Consider the following 17883-nt stretch of genomic DNA (forward strand, 5'->3'; position numbering starts at 1 on the left):
TCTGGTGAAATTCACACTTAACTTTCAAATTCCCACGTTAACATGGTAGGATTGAGTGATTCCTGTAGAATTTGAGTTCTTGCAGTAGTGAAATTCATGAAAATACTGAGCAATGCTAATTACTACTAGTAATAGACGGACTGGTGATCATAAATGTATTCTGCAAATTAGCTATCATATGCTTAGGTTGACCACCAAAACACTTTCTGTGACAAACTGAACAAATAAAAGTTTGATTTCACAAAATTGAACAGTAAGGACATCAAACTCCAAAATGGAATGTTGAGGCATGCAGAAACGAATCATTATATTTTACGGGAAGTTTGATAAAAATTTTAGAAAAGTGAGCTGAAGCGTACATATCCTTCAGATCAGTCAATTAATTTTCAAGTATAAAATTCTTCAGAGTGTTTCCAAGAATTGAAGCACAGCTCGTTTCACCAGTACTTACTTATTGGCAGTCTACTAAGTGAATTAAATCACAGGTAGCTTATTGAAATTTTTTTCGAAAAGAACAGCATCGAATTGTGTTAAACCACCGCTCTCTCTCTCAATAAGTTTCCTTTCCAGAGTTCTCGATAGTCCATACATTATTAGCACACCTATTGAGCAACATATTTTCATGCCAATGAGAGGGTTGAAATATTCTTGAAATCTCGAATTTTTAACAAAAAATTGCGGTGGTCAGATGACACTTAACTGTCGAATCCTTTAAAACACAATAAAATAGTAAATGTTGCAAAAACTTGATGAGAAATTCACATCTGATAAAATCATATGTAGGATTATAGATGCAACACATGAAGTTACTATTTATGATATCAGTGAAATTCGAAAACAGGAAATCATAGTAATATAAACTTTAATTTACCAATTAGGAGAATGGAGATGTTCATAAAAGAAAAGTGAACAGCTGATATCATGCATCTAATGTTATCATAAATATTTAATTAATTAAATGGATATTTTGCCAGTTTGGCCTTTAGCACCTTTTTTTTGGTTTTATACCATTTGTTATTTGTGAGCAAAATACCGGTAATGAAGTTTGAACAAAAGTGATTACATAGCTAATGACATCAAAAGTGGATTGAGGAATCTTTTACCTATCACTCAAATATTGAACTGATGAATAGATTACAACCAATTACAATGAATGGATATTGGTTATTGCCACAGCCACTTTCAAAACTAATTACAGATAAAACAACGATGCTCATTTGTCTTGAATGCGTAAGATTGTAAGCCGAGCCACCAATGGTAAACTGTGTTGCGTATTTATCTAGAGAGCTTACAAATTCTCACAATATTAGTGATTTGATCTTTACTGATGAAAGGCAAATTATAATTCAAGTCTTCTGGTTTTATCTAGAAAGATTGGATTTATTTTGCTGGTATACTATATGACACCACTTTTCCAGATAGCAACAGACATACATTCTTAAATTACTGCAAGAATTTAGTGGTACTGATAGTACCTTTTTGATTTGATTTGAAACGAAGGTTAGAAGTAAATAATAACTTTAATAAACCTTGTCTTTCCTTCCTTAACGGAATTGGGGAAGAGAGCGGCCCAGAAGGAGGCAAACTGAAAATGTTAGTTTCACAGAAAATCTAGGATTCTAGGGCACAAAATAGGGAGTATGTCGGGTTGATTTTAGCAGCAGGAGGAGTACTTGTGTACATCTCGGGGAGATGCATCGATGTTTTATCGTTTAAGGGTGTTCTTGTACTACCAAACACCACAATCATTGCTCTTGTTCTAGTTTAGTATTGTTCACGGGGATACATGGCAAGGGGAAGGCTGGGGATGTGGTGCAGTTCGGTGATGGCTGTTAGAAAGCGGAGCAGCGGGGGAGGTTCGACGCCACACGAATGGGACCCAGAAACCTGGTTTGGTAGCTCGCTTACCTCGCATTTTTGTAGAGCACCAACAACTGCCGTGTTTCGTTCCTTTCTTCTTTCCTTATTTTCCAGGGTCCCTAGTGGGCGGTGGGTTGATCAGCCAACTGGATGCAGGAGCACCGGAGAACGGACACCGACACTGCGATGATAATGGGTTGGATTATTATAAGGACAATCTCTGACAGTCCAACCCCAACAAACGATGGCCGTTTAACGGGTGTTTTCGGTACCCACCACGATAACGACGACAATGCCAGACCAAACCAACAAGCAAGCGACCGAATAGATCTCACTCTTGTGCCCCCACCTCTTTCGTCCTTTCTGTGCTGCGCCAACCGACGTCAAGTAAGACGCCTTGGTGGTACTTCTGCTATCTGCTTCTTGTAGCTGTCGTTGCTAAAAGAGGTCGAAGGTAGCGAGTGATTATTGCTTAAAATGAACAACAACGACTAAAGTGCCACTTTCCAATGCTAAACCTACAAGACTGTTCAAAGCAGGAGGCCCACTTTAGCTAGCTTCCTCCATATAAACGCCATAAAGCGATTCTGGTGACAGCAGCAGTAGCAGTGATAACTGTGGTAGCAATAGTAGTAATCGTCGGAATGGCGGCAAAACTTCCACCCGCAACATCTAGGAATCGGATAACGGTGGCACCGAGGACTGCTGAAGTGTTGTTGTTACTGGAATGCTGCTCCTGCTATTGGAGAAAGAGAACGTACAGATAGGTAGATGGTCGCGGTCGTTGTCGTAGTCGTCATCCGATGATACATCTCCTCCTATGCATGAGGAAGTGTGCATGAATTTGCCTAGCCTTCTGTCGTCAACTGCACAGCCCAGTTGGAATTGACAATTGTAATATCAGTGGCAGTAATAGTAGCAGTAGTAGTAACAGTAGTCGTAGTAATGGTAGTAGTAGTAGTAGTAGTAGTAGTAGTAGTAGCAGTAGTAGTAGTAGTAGTAGTAATAGTAGTAGTAGTAGCAGTAGTAGTAGTAGTAGTAATAGTAGTAGTAGCAGTAGTAGTAGTAGTAATAGTGGTAGTAGTAGTAGCAGTAATAGTGGAAATAGATGGATGGACAGATAGTGGTCGGTGGAGGAGGAGGTCAAATCGGGAGATGCCCTCTCACGAATTTGACGATAACGATGATGACGGCGATGATGAACTTTCCCGAGCAGTAGGAAAACCCGTGGTAATGGTAGCGGTCTATCAGAACTCTTCTCTCTTTGATTTTGGAGGTGGAGGTGGTCCTGATGCGGGGAAATAAGGAAGGGGAAAACAGGGAGGGGCGGGGAAGTTGAAATGATTTTTAAAACTTTTCAATGTTAAAACAGGGGTGGAGGGGAACAGGACCAAAACATTATATGTCCGCCGGATACATTATTATTGTGTATTTGACTGGTACGGGAGGCGGCTGATATTACTGGCGATTGTCCCCTTCCTCTTCTCTATCTTCTTGATCGGCGAGGACATCGACCCCCGACCCGATGGTTCATCAATGTTGTTGGTGGTGACGGTGACGATAACGCGACGATTTGACGAACTGCTGATGTAGCGCTGGGTAATCGTACCAGTAGCACCGATCGGGTGAAGATGAATTCGTAGAGGTGTGGTTGTTCGAAAACCCCTCTTTCCATGTCTAACACTGTGTGCCGGCTACGTAAAACCTTATCAATGAATTTTACAGAATTTTTCGAGAAATTAAGGGGAGAGTAGACGAAATCCAGAATTTTCATGATCACTTTTCCACAGATCTTCCTTCCTAATCCTTCGGCACTGCCCTTTCTGTACTCCTTATGCTTTTCAACTCCCTCCACGTCAGTCATATTCTTTCAACCAGTGTCTCCGATCGCCCATATGGACACACAGATTGTTGTACATTCCAACAGAATAATTTTCAAAAGCAACAGTGGGCGATAAGAATTAGGCCAATTAGTCATAAAAAAGGAATAAATAAGAACTTTTCATCTTGAATTCTTTTTTCCGTCAGAGCGAAGTAGTGTTTGGGATGAACGAACAACTTTACATTAACTTCCTTCAATACAGAACAATGAAAATAATATCAGAAGAATGTATACACATTTAAATAACTACACTGATTTCTCTTGCGGGAAATGCCATTCAGAACCAATGCTTTTCTTCTTGATTACTTTTCGGTTGAAGTTAAAATGTCAGCAATGCGATATGAAGAATGTTGTTAGCTAGTTGAATTACATTAAACCGAAGTGATAAGTATCCATCCATCGGTCCTCAAATGAACTCTTGCAGTAATGGATAAATGATGTTTGGTAAAATATCCGTCATCGCTAGATTCCTCGAGTGAAAGATGAGAATAAAAAGTGGGAGGAGTTCATTCATCTCAATAGCGTTTAAAATCAAGTCAAACGATCATGTCTCGATCAGTCTGTTCGGTGTTAAATTAGCTGCCCATCAATTTCAATCAATCTTATCCCGCACATTTCTTCTTCCCTTAATGTACACAAGCTTTTGTCTTTGAAATAAAACATTATAGACATTATATCCAAACACTCTCAAAATATGGGTAGAATGGAGAGAAACCCCATGTCTACATAGATCTGATCTAGTACTTAATCACTCGATATTTGTCCTGTTCATTATCTGAATTACTTGAAAGGGAGGGTAAAGTTTTATAAAGAAACAAGATAATGTTAACTGTGCTATGACATCAGCTCTCTTCCAAAGAAAAATTTGCATATCAGGGTATGGATAATCTTTTTTGCTCATAAATTTGCATTGATAATTGAAGGACCAAATATTAATCATATTGTATACCGCTAAAGAAATGAGGAAAATAAGCGAAAGATGATGTCGCAACAAAATGCCGTGGCGAAGATAGATAGAGCGACAACATTGATCTGTGACACGAAGGTCATTCAAGAGTCACAGACCCGCTATCCTTCAAAAACACCCATTTTTTATAAATGCAAAATAAATTGCAAAGAACTGATAACAGTCATAAAAAACCAATCAATAGGTGTCTGGAACCTTAAAGTTTAATAGTTTCACTATCATAACTTTCGTCCTTCGCAAAGATCACCGAACTGTCCTTTCATTATGCATTATGCAATACCCGGGAAGGTGCATGTGACCCTTCAAAGCTGTTATGCTTCAAGCCTTGTAGCATTCCATCGAAAACATCCGCCAATTACATTGTCGAAAATTCCAGCTGCCAAACTTTAGTCCGTATCTTCCTGACAACTTTAGCCAATTGTAACTGGATAGTATCTCCCTGGACAACTTGACACTTCCAGAAATATTTCCTGTTGTACTTTGCAAATCAATGAAAAATAAATGTTCAAATTGGTGTTCAATTTTACGAGTAATCATATTTCTTATCATCCTCCTCTATCATGATCAGCATGAATGCATGAAAGGAACAAGTCATTTGCTACTTATTTCAATTCCTGCATTTTATCATACAATGTGTATTTTTTGTGGCACTCATAAAGTTGATGCTTTACTATTACATTCTATAAATGCAATTAACATACCATGGAAGTAATAAAAACAAGCAATTTCACGATGTACACAACACAATTAACAATGCTGTAAGAATAATATATTGTAACAGAAAGTATGTAATATGTTATGTTATATAATAAGTATTACAAAACTAGTAACAATTTTAAAAAAATATGTCATTAAAAGCACCGGAAAATTTACGCCACGAATTTTTTTATGGTTGCGTTCGAAAATTTCCTAAATTGGGAAGTGAATTAGAGATAGATTTATTAGGAATTAGGACAGGTTTGAAAATATCAGTGATTCAAAATCAGCATAAGTTCTAATTTTATCAACATTTCTAATCCAGGGCAATAACAGAAGATCAGTTATTTTCTATCTAACAAAATACAGTGGAAAAGTATGCAAACATACAGACAAACAAGGTAAATGACTTCTCCTTACTCCTGATTCTCGCCATGGGTTCAATTAATCGGCTTTATATCATGTTGAACTCTTGGGTTCTCTTTAAAAATTATTTCTGTTCCACTTAAAGTCTCAATTTTACACTAAAAACACAATTTTTTGGAAGCTTTATGTCTATTATGCAATATCATTTAATTTATTGATTTACTTAAATTCCCTTTTTGTGCAGAAGTAGTCTATTTAAAAAGACTGCCAATTCTACAGAAAATAAAGCTGTGAAGCATTCACCCATCATTATTTCCAACACTATGGAAAATGATTTAATAAATGTTAATCTAATAGTCGCGGGATCATGATTTTCATTCGAATCCAGCTATATACCCTATTAATGTTCGTTGTAAGTCACGGTTTGTTCAATGGATTAGTTGTGTTTTGACGAATGGGGGGAGGGGGGGGGGTCGATTTGAAGGTATGCTTGCTAAGTCCTTTTGCCCCACATCGGTGACATTTACCACTTAAGGCGGGGGATAATAAACTTCTTAAAGAAGTTTTGAGGAAGAGAATGATGATATTCGAGAGAATACGTGTCATAAAAAATTAAAAGGGGTTAATGACGCAATACTAACAAGGATACTTAACTGTAAATATTTGTTAAAACAGTGGGTGAATTGATAAGGTAAGTAGACGGGTGCATATTTGTATTTATTAAATGCAATAGTGTTGTAGAAGGAAGGAAAGTTACATTGACTGAAGAGTATTGCGGGAAATGAGTAGAATATTTTGGTAGACTGAAGGTACATGCTTCCGGCGTATGTTGGGTAAATAAACTTATCAAATAGGGGATTCTCGTCGTGCTTTGCTAACCTATGAAAATTTGGGTCTGAGCTCCCCGTTGTAAATTAATATCTCTTCGACAGTTCCGTTTGGATGAATTTACACAATGATTGTCTCTATTTTTCAAGATTCACTTGATATTGTTTTAAAATCAGCGAAATAGAAGAAAATCGTGAGAAAGCTTTAGCAATGTCAAGAAAGTCATGAAAAAGCTTTGGAAATATGTGCTTTTATATTCGTGATGAACCTTGTTTGTACGACCCGTAAGCCAGGCTTGGACGGTACGTTTTGCTGAAATTAAATCCTTTATCGATTTCTATTTTTTATTCATAGGACAGTTATTTTTCTAGTACTCTTGAAACTTGCTTATATTGTTTAATGGCTGGAATAGTACTCGAGTTTTCATTATGTACAATTTTATTAACATATCTGTTACTCGTACTCTTCCTATTTAGTTCACACTGTACATACATTCATAATTATTTTTGATGGGATTACATGGTTCGTATCATCCACACAACATTCGGATACGAAATATTTATCAATGATTTTTTAGTAGATTATTACATCGAGATGAAATTGAATGTAATCTTTGCCACCATTTACAGTGAGAAACAATTGATGTGGTCGTGAAACAAAATTTGAAGAATGTCATCTGTAAACGGTGGAAGTAATCCAGCAGTTCGTGTGCCATTTGTGAATAATGTTATATTAAATGATACATTGCAGTCACAGTAATTCTTTCATATCATTTCATTTTAATTTGATCAACTGTAGTCACGGAGTTAGTGGAACCAACAAAAAGTGATGTAATTTGAAATATTGGGCTACACTTATTAATTTACACTTTAAGAAACTTTACTTATAGGAAAAATTGTCCTCGGGAGAGAGACTATTTCCTTAAAAAATAGGGAGTTAGTGACGAAAGAGTTGATAAATTAAAAATGTTGGTTGGTTGACAATGATAGTAAATTTTTATAGCTTGAATTACAGTTCCAGTTAGCGGTGTCCACTACAGTTTGCTGGTATAAGATATAATTTAAGGAATCAAGTCGGATTTCTCATTTGTAATGTTTTGTAGTACATGCCAAGTTTTTATCTGGCAGTAGTATTTGAGGCATTGGGTTGAGTGTTCATGATTTAAAAGTCTACACTTTAAGCACGCAAGAGTAAAGCTTTTTTTTAACATGCAGTTTCGGTTCTTAGTCTTTGAAGCTGTGTGATGATTATAATTTTTCTGAGAAAATTACTTAAAAAAACTTTTGGATAAAATAGGACGTGATTTAATATCTTCGCGCTGTTATTTTCTTTTAAATCATCCCACCAAGTCGTAAAGTGTTAATGTATTTTCTTTCTTTGCTCATTAAGGAAAAAAGTTATTCGTGAATCTATATTTGTCTTGCAGACGTGAAAACATTGTGCCAAATGGTAATGTTTCGTTCCAGCCAAATCAGGGGTCTGAAACGCAACGTGAAAGCAACATGCGTGGAAACGTAAGAGTACGTTTCTAAAATCTTCGTTATTGGGTTTAGAATTTTATAAGTAAACACCAAGTTGAGTTACTTGGTATTTCTTTGAACTATTTGCAGAGGCTTCGTGTTGAAGATGCATTATGTTATTTGGATCAAGTGAAACAGCAGTTTGCGGATGCACCAGATGTCTATGTTAACTTCCTCGATGTTATGAAAGATTTCAAATCCCAAGCGTGGGTTTCAGTTGTTTCCTCATAAACCCATAAAACGAGTTAGTAATTGACGCTACAACAGTCAGGAATTTTATACTCGTGGATGATGCTATTCTTGCAGCTGTTAACAAAGCGACCGAGTATAACGAAATGTTTCCAAGATTTTTGTACAATGATTTGTACTGTGAATTTTGCAGTTTGTGATATTTGCAATTTATACAGACAGATGAGTAATTAGATTTATAATTCCACCACTTCCTTAATTTTGTTTCGTGTTGTTTTTTTAAAGAGCACCACCGATTTTCAGCATTGATACGCCTGGTGTAATAAAGCGGGTTTCACGTTTGTTTCGTGGTCGACCCAATTTAATCGTTGCGTTTAATACATTTCTGCCACCCGGATTTGATGTTTCCGTTGACGGAATAAAGGTTATCATAACCGAACCAAATGGTCGTAGACAAGTTATTAATGAAAGTATGTTCTGCTTAAAAGCCATTTAGCAAAAGCTCAAGTAAAAGATGCATAGCAATGGTTAAAAATTATGATACCAGACATTCTTGTTACACAATTTTTTTTTTGGTATTGAGAAACACGCAATTGGTTTTCTGCACAAAGGTGACGGTACTTTTGTGGTTTCTCAAGTTATAAAACATTCTACATTATTGCAGAGATACTACTGCACACATATCTATATATTTATATATTTGGAATTGTGTTTGATGATCTCCGAATAGTGATACTTTTTACTAAAGCAGTTGGTAAAACACAAAATGATCTCAGAAATGTCTAGCATATCCTACTTCCTTGCTCTTCGCTTCTCCGGAGTCGTGTTTATTTCTTTTTTTTTTTTTTTGATCCTTCCTTTTTAAAATTATCGAAGCTTTCTTTTTTTGTAACCGAGAAATATTGTATTATAAGATTGCTTGTTCGCCTTGCACGTTTTATTACCTTCCTTCCACTCCTATATGTGTTACATATGGGTAGAATTTTCTGGAATCATAACAAAGAAAAGAAGCAAAATCTATTAAAATTCTAGGCTAAAAGAACTTATGGGAGGCTATTTGAGGTTATATGGATGAACACCAGGATTTTGAAGATTTGCATGAATAATACTTTATAATTAATGCCAATTTAAATTTGCTGATATATAATATCTTTCGTTTGGAATATTCCCAGTGTGCCAGAAAAATTAAAGTAAATGAAAGAAAATGATTGTGTACGCATAATTTTTAGATCATCCTGAATTATCCTCACCCGAAGCACCAGAAGCAGCACAAAGTTCTCAGATGACAAGAGCAATATCTTCGGTTGAGCCTCTTGCGGATGTTAACGAAGAACCATTATTAGCAGCAAGTGAAGCCAGTGCGTCAGATCTAGGTCTTACAACAGAACCAATTATGACTGAACAACGGGAAAGTGAACTTACATTGACTGCTACAGATCCTCAGCCTAGTACAGTTAGGCCTATTGCTTTTTTGTCACGTGTCACCACTGCAACCTATCAGGGTGCTGTAATGTACAGAAACAAAGTAATGGTAAGTAATTATATTGTAAATTAAACCTATTATAAATTGATTTCTCTCTTGCACTATATACTTAGGCTTGACCATTTTATACCTGAAATGGGAAGAAAACAGTTCTAAAAATTTCCACTTCCAGGCTCGATTCGAGGATAGACCTGAAATCTATCATAAATTTCTTGAGATCCTTCAACGACTTCATCGAGTAACACAGGTAAATCCTGTACTTTTTATTTAATAAACTCGATGAGCAAAATCATTTATAGGTCCAATTTATAATATAAAGATGACCACTTCATCTGCAGCTACAAATCAGTTACTTTCTGGTCCAGCGTAAACTGGTGGTATGCATGATTTTCTTAAAAAGATTCATCGGACCATTTTTAAACCACTGCTTACAATCATACTAGCGATTAAATGGGAATGACGGGAACCGTTTGTTATGTGACAGTCAAGTGATAGCATATCTGAAACCTTTGAGAAAACATGTTTGCTAGCCAAAATTACACAATTTAACTTCATCTCTTTCGAAGTATGTATTTTAAGGATGTTTATGGCAAGGTTTGTTCTCTATTGCAATACTATTTCTGCATAGTTCCTCTTATACTCGAAGGCATATCTCTATATTCCCAATGAATAATATTGTGTAGAAGCTATAGTAATTATAAGTAATTCACGCTACCATAATAGTCAAGTATTAGGACACATTCTAGTTATTCAGGAGTTATTCAGAAGTTACATTTCAGGAAGGAGGAGTCATTCAAGGATATAAACGAGCTGTGGAAGCAGTCCAAGTGCTTTTTGAAAATGATGTGGATTTAGTGCAAGAATTTAAGCAGCAATTTCAACCGAGCTCTTCTGGATATGGAACATCTAGCTTGTCCTCCATTGCGCTTCGCGATACGACCACTAAAGTAATCTTCGATCCAAAAATTTCGAATTTAATTTTTTTGTCAGATTAACAAGTGAACCTTTTAGGAAAGAATCCAGAAGAGTGGAGAACGCAACACTTTCGTCGTTTCTCCTCAACCTGTTTGTGTTCCAAAAGTTCAGAATCTACAAGGAATGAGTCCAGGAAAACGTACCGCTTCTATATATTCTACAACAGCAGCCAAGGTTTTCAAAGCGTCTTACTATGTTTTATAACAGTAGCCTAGCATATTTGAATGTTTTTCGGATGATATTGGTATTAGCTCAGCCAATACCCACATAAGACGACTTGATTTGTTTGGACTATGTCTGCCATTAAGCACAGTTTAAAGTTTTTGGTTACTTACCGTTTTATTAATAGTGTTTTCTGTTTGCAGAGAGCGAAATTAGGGTGTATTAATATGTTGACCTATGATACAAATGTTGAAGAAGCAGTCAAATTCGGTACTGTTGAAGATTATCTTTTCTTTGACAAGGTATGCTGGCTAGGAGAAGTAAGCTTTCTAATATTTTTCAATTTTTCGTTAAATTCTACACTTATTTTGCCAATTATTTTTACTAATATCTAATGGAAACTGATAAAGTTTGAAATACTGAAAAAAATTAAAATTTTGGTATTTCATGCAGAGCATAAGAAGATTTTCTTGTATTTATATGTAAAAACTGTTTATTAAAACAGCTATATAAAGGTACAAAAAACACTCGCTTACAGCTGATATTTTTTGCGTCCAAATATGGAATTAATGAGTAGGCCGAATTTGAGAGATTGAGTTTTTAATCTTCTTTTGCGTTATTCATTCTTCGCTGTTCTCTGTGAAACGTTTCAGAACGAATTCTAAATTATCTAAATTATCGGTAAATTTTGCAGGTACGAAAAGCTTTAATTGATAATGGCGTACATGAAAACTTTCTGCGATGCCTTGCTTTATATAATCAAAGCATTATTTCGAAAAATGAACTTGTGGAACTTTTGACACCATTCATTGGGTAAAATTTTTCAGAAATATGTTCGCCAGTAAGAAGTGTCAATTCACTTCAGTTATGTTTTGTAGTTTTAATTGGTGTGTCCCAGTGGCACAAGTAGATAATTTTTAATAATTGCTTTTTCACTTATTTGATCCTTTTTACACTGTTGATTGATATGTAATATTGTGCACATTTCTTTTCCCAGACGTTTCACACTTTTACTGAAACACGTGAAAGAACTGTTGGGCTTGCCGGATGTGCATGGCGATAGTCAACAGAACGACGATAAGCATCGGCGGCGACAAGCTCAAATGAACGATAATGTGGAACTGGAACACAAAATTGGTAATTTCAAAGGCATTTTTCAGAAATTGAAATTACTGAATAAGGAGATTATGCTGTCAGTTTTTAAATTATGAACTATCCTTGATTTAATATGACTTTATCTGTCCTTTAAAATGAAACAAAAGTTTCGCTACAGATTATGCTACATGTCGAAGACTAGGTGTTAGTTATCGATCTTTACCGGAATCATACGAAAAACCACTCTGTTCTGGACGAACACCACTCTGTGAATCAGTCCTCAACGATTCCTGGGTTTCATTTCCGTGTTGGTCTTCTGAGGACAGTTCAGCCGTCCATTCGAAGAAGACACAGTTTGAAGAATTCGTATTTCGCACGGAGGATGAACGTTATGAGGTTTTCTATTTTCGATGACGTTCTTTTTTAATTTGTAAATATTTCATTTTAAAGTAGGTATTAAACAATATATCTCAGAAGATGGGTTTTTCAGCTGGATATCGTTATTGAAGTGAATAAAACAGCTTTAGAGGTTTTGGAAATGGTTCAACGGAAGATGTTACGGATGAAAAGTGATGAATTGAAGAGCTTTCGTTTGGGTCCTTCTTTGGGTGGTAGTTCTGATTCGATAATGTTACGCGCGTTGCAGCGAATATATGGGTAGAGATATGAAACTTCCTAGATTACCTCGAATTGAAATACTAAAAGACAATTTAATTTTAAAAATTGAACTCATGGAGATTTAACCGGTTTTTCTCTAGGGATCATACCTTAAAGATGTTGGAAGGAGCGATGAAAAATCCTCATGTCATGATACCAAGACTAATTGAACGAATGCGGCAAAAAGACATTGAATGGCGTAAAAATCAAGAAGTATGTAATCGCATCTGGCGTGAAGAAACAGAAAAACATTACGCAAAGAGTCTGGATCATCAAGCAGTAGTCTTTAAGCAAAATGATTTGAAACTACTTCGTGCGAAAACGATCGTCAGCCAGTTCGAGAATTTATATGATGAGGTAAGGTTTGCATTCGGATCCGTTCCATAATTTTGCGCTTCGGGTTTAATGAAATAGTAAAATGATTAAAATGACCAAAATTTAAGTGAGAGTTAGTTTTTAAAGGTCTGTTTTTTTTTTTTCTAAGGATGTATGGCTCGTGAAGAGCCATACGTGAGGAGACATATAGTGAATTTCGTATCAATCAAAGAAGTCCCGTTGATTCCGTTTAATTGTTCTTACCCTGTGATTTTTCGAAAATTATAATAAAATATTTGGTCGGATTCCTTAAATTCATAGAAAGCACAGCTATCTTTTTTATAGTTAGCGTAAGTTAAACTAATTTTGCAGTCCAGTTCGTTTGTATTTTTAGCGCGCTGATCGAAATGATGAAGGTGAATCGATGGAATATGGGCCACACTGCATTTATTCGTATCCGGAAGATACACGTGTTCTATATGACGTTAACGATTTAGTAATACATTATGTGAAACGACAAGCGAATATTCAGAAAGAAGAAAAACGCCATGCGAAACGTTATCTGAAACGTTTTGTTCCGGAATTATTCAATATCCCACCCCAAGATTTAAGTGATGAGGAGGAAGTAGAAGAGCGAGATCATATTGGTTCGTTTTTTTTCTTTTCCTTGAAAGAAAGTAAAGTTATTGGACTCTCTTTGATGTTGTATAATTTTTGCACGTTGGTTTTGTTGAAATGGTTTTTCATAGGCAGTATGTACATTATCCGGTTCCTTACTCAGTGATTGTTATTAAAGGTCAAAATCTTGAAGAAGAGCATAATGTTGGACTGCATACAGATGAAACTCAAAACATAACATCAAATGAAGATGCGGATTCGAAAAATGTATGATTATGAAGACGGTTTATAGAAATGTCTATAATTTTATGGTGAAGAAGTTTTCGACTTAGACATGATATATATTTTTCCGACGTAATTAAGGATGACATTCATATCAGGTAGCAAGACATAATTTCTCTTCGTAAAGATCCTTTCGGGTTATGACATACGTTACAACTCGCAGCAAGTCCGAAAGAGTGGGACTTTAAAGTATGTAGGATTTATTGATGTTTTATGTAGTACATATTAAATCTTGCTGTTACCTAGCCTTTTTAGTTTGAAATTATTCGATTTTCTGCGGAAAAAACTCGAAAAAATAGGCTTTCGGATTTCTTGGTTTTCATCTAAGAAACGGTTTTAGGCCCAGTCTTCAAACGAAAACGAGACTTCTACATATCGTCTTTTCTATGGTGCCAATACATGGTGCATATTCATTAGACTTCATCACCTAATGTGTGATCGGTTGGCTTATTTGAAGAGAAAACATCGAGAAATCATCAAGAATTACGAAGTAATTCCCAGCATTTTCACCTTATAGTTTCTATAAAAGGATAGTAATGTTGGTAGGTTTCGAAATGCGTCCGGTACTAAGCAGTTTGAAACATATCTTGGTTTTTAAAATATGGTCGAGTCTTGCAAAATTAGTGTATCTTTTTTTGGATCTTAAACTCATCGTTTAAGACACAAGATATTGTCTAAAAGCATTGGATACTAAAAGAACCTTCTATAAGAAATCGGTCTTAATAATTTTTATGAAATTCACATATGATTCTTCAGTTATGATAAATCTTTAGGTAGAAGAGCGCATACGGATGGAACGTGAATCTCTAATAAACCGATGTGTCGGCGACGGTGGATCGCTGAAATCAGTTGAACTGGACACCAAACTTGGTTTATCTTTGCTGAAACCGGATAGCCAAAGTCCGGTTAACTACTACATTGCATTAATCAATGAAGTCAAGAATCTTCTGGATGGTCTCATTGATAGTGTCGCTTTTGAAGATAACGTCAGGTGAGTGGTGGTAGAATTGACTGAAATATTTTACAGCATAATGAGCTTTATTCAAATTATGGAAGATAACATTCAGGTATCAGTTCATGATGTTTTTTATTTCTCTTTTCAGGAAGATGTTTGGAACAGCTGCGTATTTAACATTCACAATGGATAAAATTATCATAACGATTGCACGGCAACTACAAAACATGTCGTGCGAGGACGTGAACATTGCTAGTATGGATCTGTACAAAAAGTATCGTTTCGAACATCCCGTCAGTTTGTACAGTCGAGACAAAAATGATGAAAATATTGATGATGCTTATGAACGGGCTGCACAAGAAGTGCTCGCCAATCAAAACTGTTTCAAGACTTTTTTCCTTCATGATACCCGAAGTGTTACAATGGAACTAATTGACAGTAATGTCACTGAAGAAGGAGAGAAAGGTGACAGCGATCAAGAATGGAGCCGTTATGTGCATCATTATGTTGAGGTTTATCATCTGATTATATTTAAATTAGCCCGGGGAACAAATTTTTTAATGGTATTTTTCATCCATCAACGTACCCTATGACTTTTCATTAATTGCATTGCGTCACTTAGTATTGGTGCAACAGCTATAGCACGCACTACTTTATATATATATATATAATTTTCGCGCCATTTTCTTTCACATGTTCAGAAAATATATTCAGAGTCTTGCTAATGAACTGTCGTCATCAGCGTTAAGTGCGGAAGATCAACAACAGATGCTCGAAACTATTAATGAAAGGCCTCCTTTATTTCTTATGAAATATATCAAAGTGGGGATGGATAAATGCAGGTCTATTTTGTAACAAAATTTTTTCCTAATGAGCTAAATAAATATAGGCTTGAATCACGGTCATAATTACTTCATTCTCAAGTTTCTTAATGTCATCAGTTTTAGAAAGAAGGACGATGAGACGAATAAAAAGAATGAAAATGGAAATGGAGAACAGAAATTGGGAGAGAATTTGCCAAATATTGCGATGAGTGAGGACCTAAACGCAGTGTTTTCTCCAGCTGGAAATTATAAAATGCGATTTACTAAAGGTTCAGGCGATCTGTTAATAAGAATTGGGGCGCCGCGTAAGGGGATGGATGTAAGTTCTTGATTTACATGCGAAATTGGAATTGTGGATAGAAAACATTAGGACGAAAATAAGGAAATAGTTCAAAAGAGATCATATATTAAAGATAAAAGTCAGTTGATTGATCTATCCCTAAAAGTTATGTTGTTGTTGGAGGCTACAGGTATAATAGTTTTATTGTAACAGTTTAGATGTTGCGAAGATCGCTTTACTTTTGATTTGCAGAAACACAAAATAGTCACAGGACGGAGAAAAGACCGTTTTCTGGCGTGGTTAGAAGAACGATTGTGCGAAGATGGTGGTGATGTGTTGGGTCCTCGAAACTGGCTTGCAGATGGTTCGCGAATAGTACCTGTGCGCCATCCTGATTTTCCTTATATCACTTACAATCGTTACTTCTCTTCCATTTCCAGTACTTCATCAACTTCATCAAACCGTAGTCAACGCTGAAATGATTGTATGTTATTTGTGATACACCGTGAATCGATCAAAATTCCGGTTTTTTTCCAGTGGTTTAATGAATTTGTAATATTTTGATGGCATTAGTTCTAGATTGTTAGATAAGCAGTCTATAAAAAATGAGCTATATATTACAATGTATCTGTTTTGTTTTTACACCCTGTAACGGTCGTAATCCATCACTTTTTTTTCTTTTAAATTTACTTACACTATGTCAGATTTCGAATATCTTGCAATAGTTATAGTAAATAAGTTCCTGAAGGATTGAAACAGAGTGTACATAAGCAATCAGCTTGCAAAAATTGATGATCCTTCGCACCGTATCCATTTCTTTTCAGTTTATATGGTTTGAACAAGTCAGGTTTTTCAAAATAAGTGATATGTAGGACCAAACATTTATGTTGTATAGGGGAGCAGATTAAATTACATCCAAAGGTAGTCAAAGAATCGAATTTCTCTTTCAATATTACTTTATTCTCTAATATATTCTATATATTTTCTGAATTTTAATTTTTCATCGGTGTGGAGAAATATGCAGATTTCAGTCCCATTCACTTATCCGAATCTTCGCATATGACAACATTGAGTATGTTGCGTTCCAACAGTGTCGGTACTGATTTCTTGTCATATTCGAAACTTGTACATTTTTTGTGCATGAGACTTCTTAATGTTGAAATAGGATAGGCAAATTATTTCAGCTATGAATTATGTTGGCTGCTACCGGGGAAACCAAGCGTTGTTCTCATCATTTGTTTACTTAACTTCAAGTTGTAGATTCCTTGAAGTGCCAGTAAACAATATACAGAAATAATACTTCCAGGATTTGCGAGCTCGATTAAAGAGTGTGAAGTGCTGATTAGGACTAAATGAGAACATATCTACATCCCTAAAATATGAGAAAGCAATAGAAGATCCATCAAAGAGACAAGCTGTGTACCCTTTAAGTAGGAGAAGGGAAGGAAGCAATGCTTTCATGAGCGTATAATACTTTTGGGGAACAAGTTATAATTCGGAGGGATTCATTTCCAATGTAAATTATATAATGATAGAGTGGGACCATTCCTATAACACAAATAACAAATGACATGTGACATTGCATTTGCATCGGTTACATGTAGGAACAATATCACTTAATGAGGAAAGTCATTTTGGATGAACAATTTTTCCAAAACACAGCATCATACCAGAACTCTAAATACCAGTAAGCAAGTGTATGTTGAGAAAATACGTAAGTATCGGGGAATGATCGTCTTGCAGTAGATATGTTATTTCGATAAAACCATAAAGACGACAAGCAATTACAGCACAATTAAAGGAACTTTCGTAATTTACAACGGTGGGCTCTAAGTCTCGTCGCAAACTGACTGGAATAAGTTGAAAACATAATGCAATGAGGCTATTTTGGCAAGATTGCTTTAATTTTTTATTGCAATACCTTAACTG

General features: G+C 35.7%; 4 protein-coding genes across 4 annotated transcripts; 3 read left to right on the forward strand and 1 right to left on the reverse strand.

Moving 5' to 3' along the window:
• Positions 1-1807: 1807 nt before the first annotated feature.
• On the forward strand, positions 1808-2289 carry LOAG_02578 (hypothetical protein; the record flags this gene model as incomplete). Its single annotated transcript, XM_003138115.1, has 3 exons — positions 1808-1895; positions 1975-2056; positions 2088-2289. The coding sequence occupies 3 exons, from the start codon at positions 1808-1810 to the stop codon at positions 2287-2289; spliced, it is 372 nt and encodes a 123-aa protein (XP_003138163.1).
• Positions 2290-2504: 215 nt separating this feature from the next.
• On the forward strand, positions 2505-2984 carry LOAG_02579 (hypothetical protein; the record flags this gene model as incomplete). Its single annotated transcript, XM_003138116.1, has 2 exons — positions 2505-2617; positions 2735-2984. 2 exons carry the CDS (start codon positions 2505-2507, stop codon positions 2982-2984), a joined length of 363 nt encoding a protein of 120 aa, XP_003138164.1.
• A 362-nt stretch (positions 2985-3346) lies between these two features.
• On the reverse strand, positions 3347-3724 carry LOAG_02580 (hypothetical protein; the record flags this gene model as incomplete). Its single annotated transcript, XM_003138117.1, has 1 exon — positions 3347-3724. One exon carries the CDS (start codon positions 3722-3724, stop codon positions 3347-3349), a length of 378 nt encoding a protein of 125 aa, XP_003138165.1.
• A 2811-nt stretch (positions 3725-6535) lies between these two features.
• LOAG_02581 (hypothetical protein) lies at positions 6536-16619 on the forward strand. The gene is made up of 23 exons (XM_020446051.1): positions 6536-6901; positions 7229-7354; positions 8026-8119; positions 8210-8325; positions 8612-8778; positions 9538-9839; positions 9964-10038; positions 10571-10738; positions 10803-10940; positions 11132-11230; positions 11623-11741; positions 11926-12065; positions 12202-12419; positions 12514-12680; positions 12782-13037; positions 13390-13642; positions 13792-13880; positions 14236-14385; positions 14669-14886; positions 14999-15362; positions 15565-15692; positions 15798-15993; positions 16207-16619. The coding sequence occupies exons 2-23, from the start codon at positions 7269-7271 to the stop codon at positions 16429-16431; spliced, it is 3768 nt and encodes a 1255-aa protein (XP_020303560.1). The 5' UTR covers positions 6536-6901; positions 7229-7268; the 3' UTR covers positions 16432-16619.
• Positions 16620-17883: the final 1264 nt, after the last annotated feature.

Source organism: Loa loa (assembly GCF_000183805.2).
Source record: "Loa loa unplaced genomic scaffold supercont3.119, whole genome shotgun sequence".
In the NCBI taxonomy this organism is placed as follows: domain Eukaryota; kingdom Metazoa; phylum Nematoda; class Chromadorea; order Rhabditida; family Onchocercidae; genus Loa; species Loa loa.

What these genes read in the sequence shown, in the direction of transcription:
- LOAG_02581 (XM_020446051.1), top strand. Translation starts at nt 7,269, where the DNA reads ATGTCATCTGTAAACGGTGGAAGTAATCCAGCAGTTCGTGTGCCATTT. An exon ending in CGGAGGATGAACGTTATGAG is followed by an intron (nt 12,420 to 12,513) that starts GTTTTCTATTTT and finishes TGGGTTTTTCAG; the next exon opens with CTGGATATCGTTATTGAAGT. An exon ending in GTGGGGATGGATAAATGCAG is followed by an intron (nt 15,693 to 15,797) that starts GTCTATTTTGTA and finishes CATCAGTTTTAG; the next exon opens with AAAGAAGGACGATGAGACGA.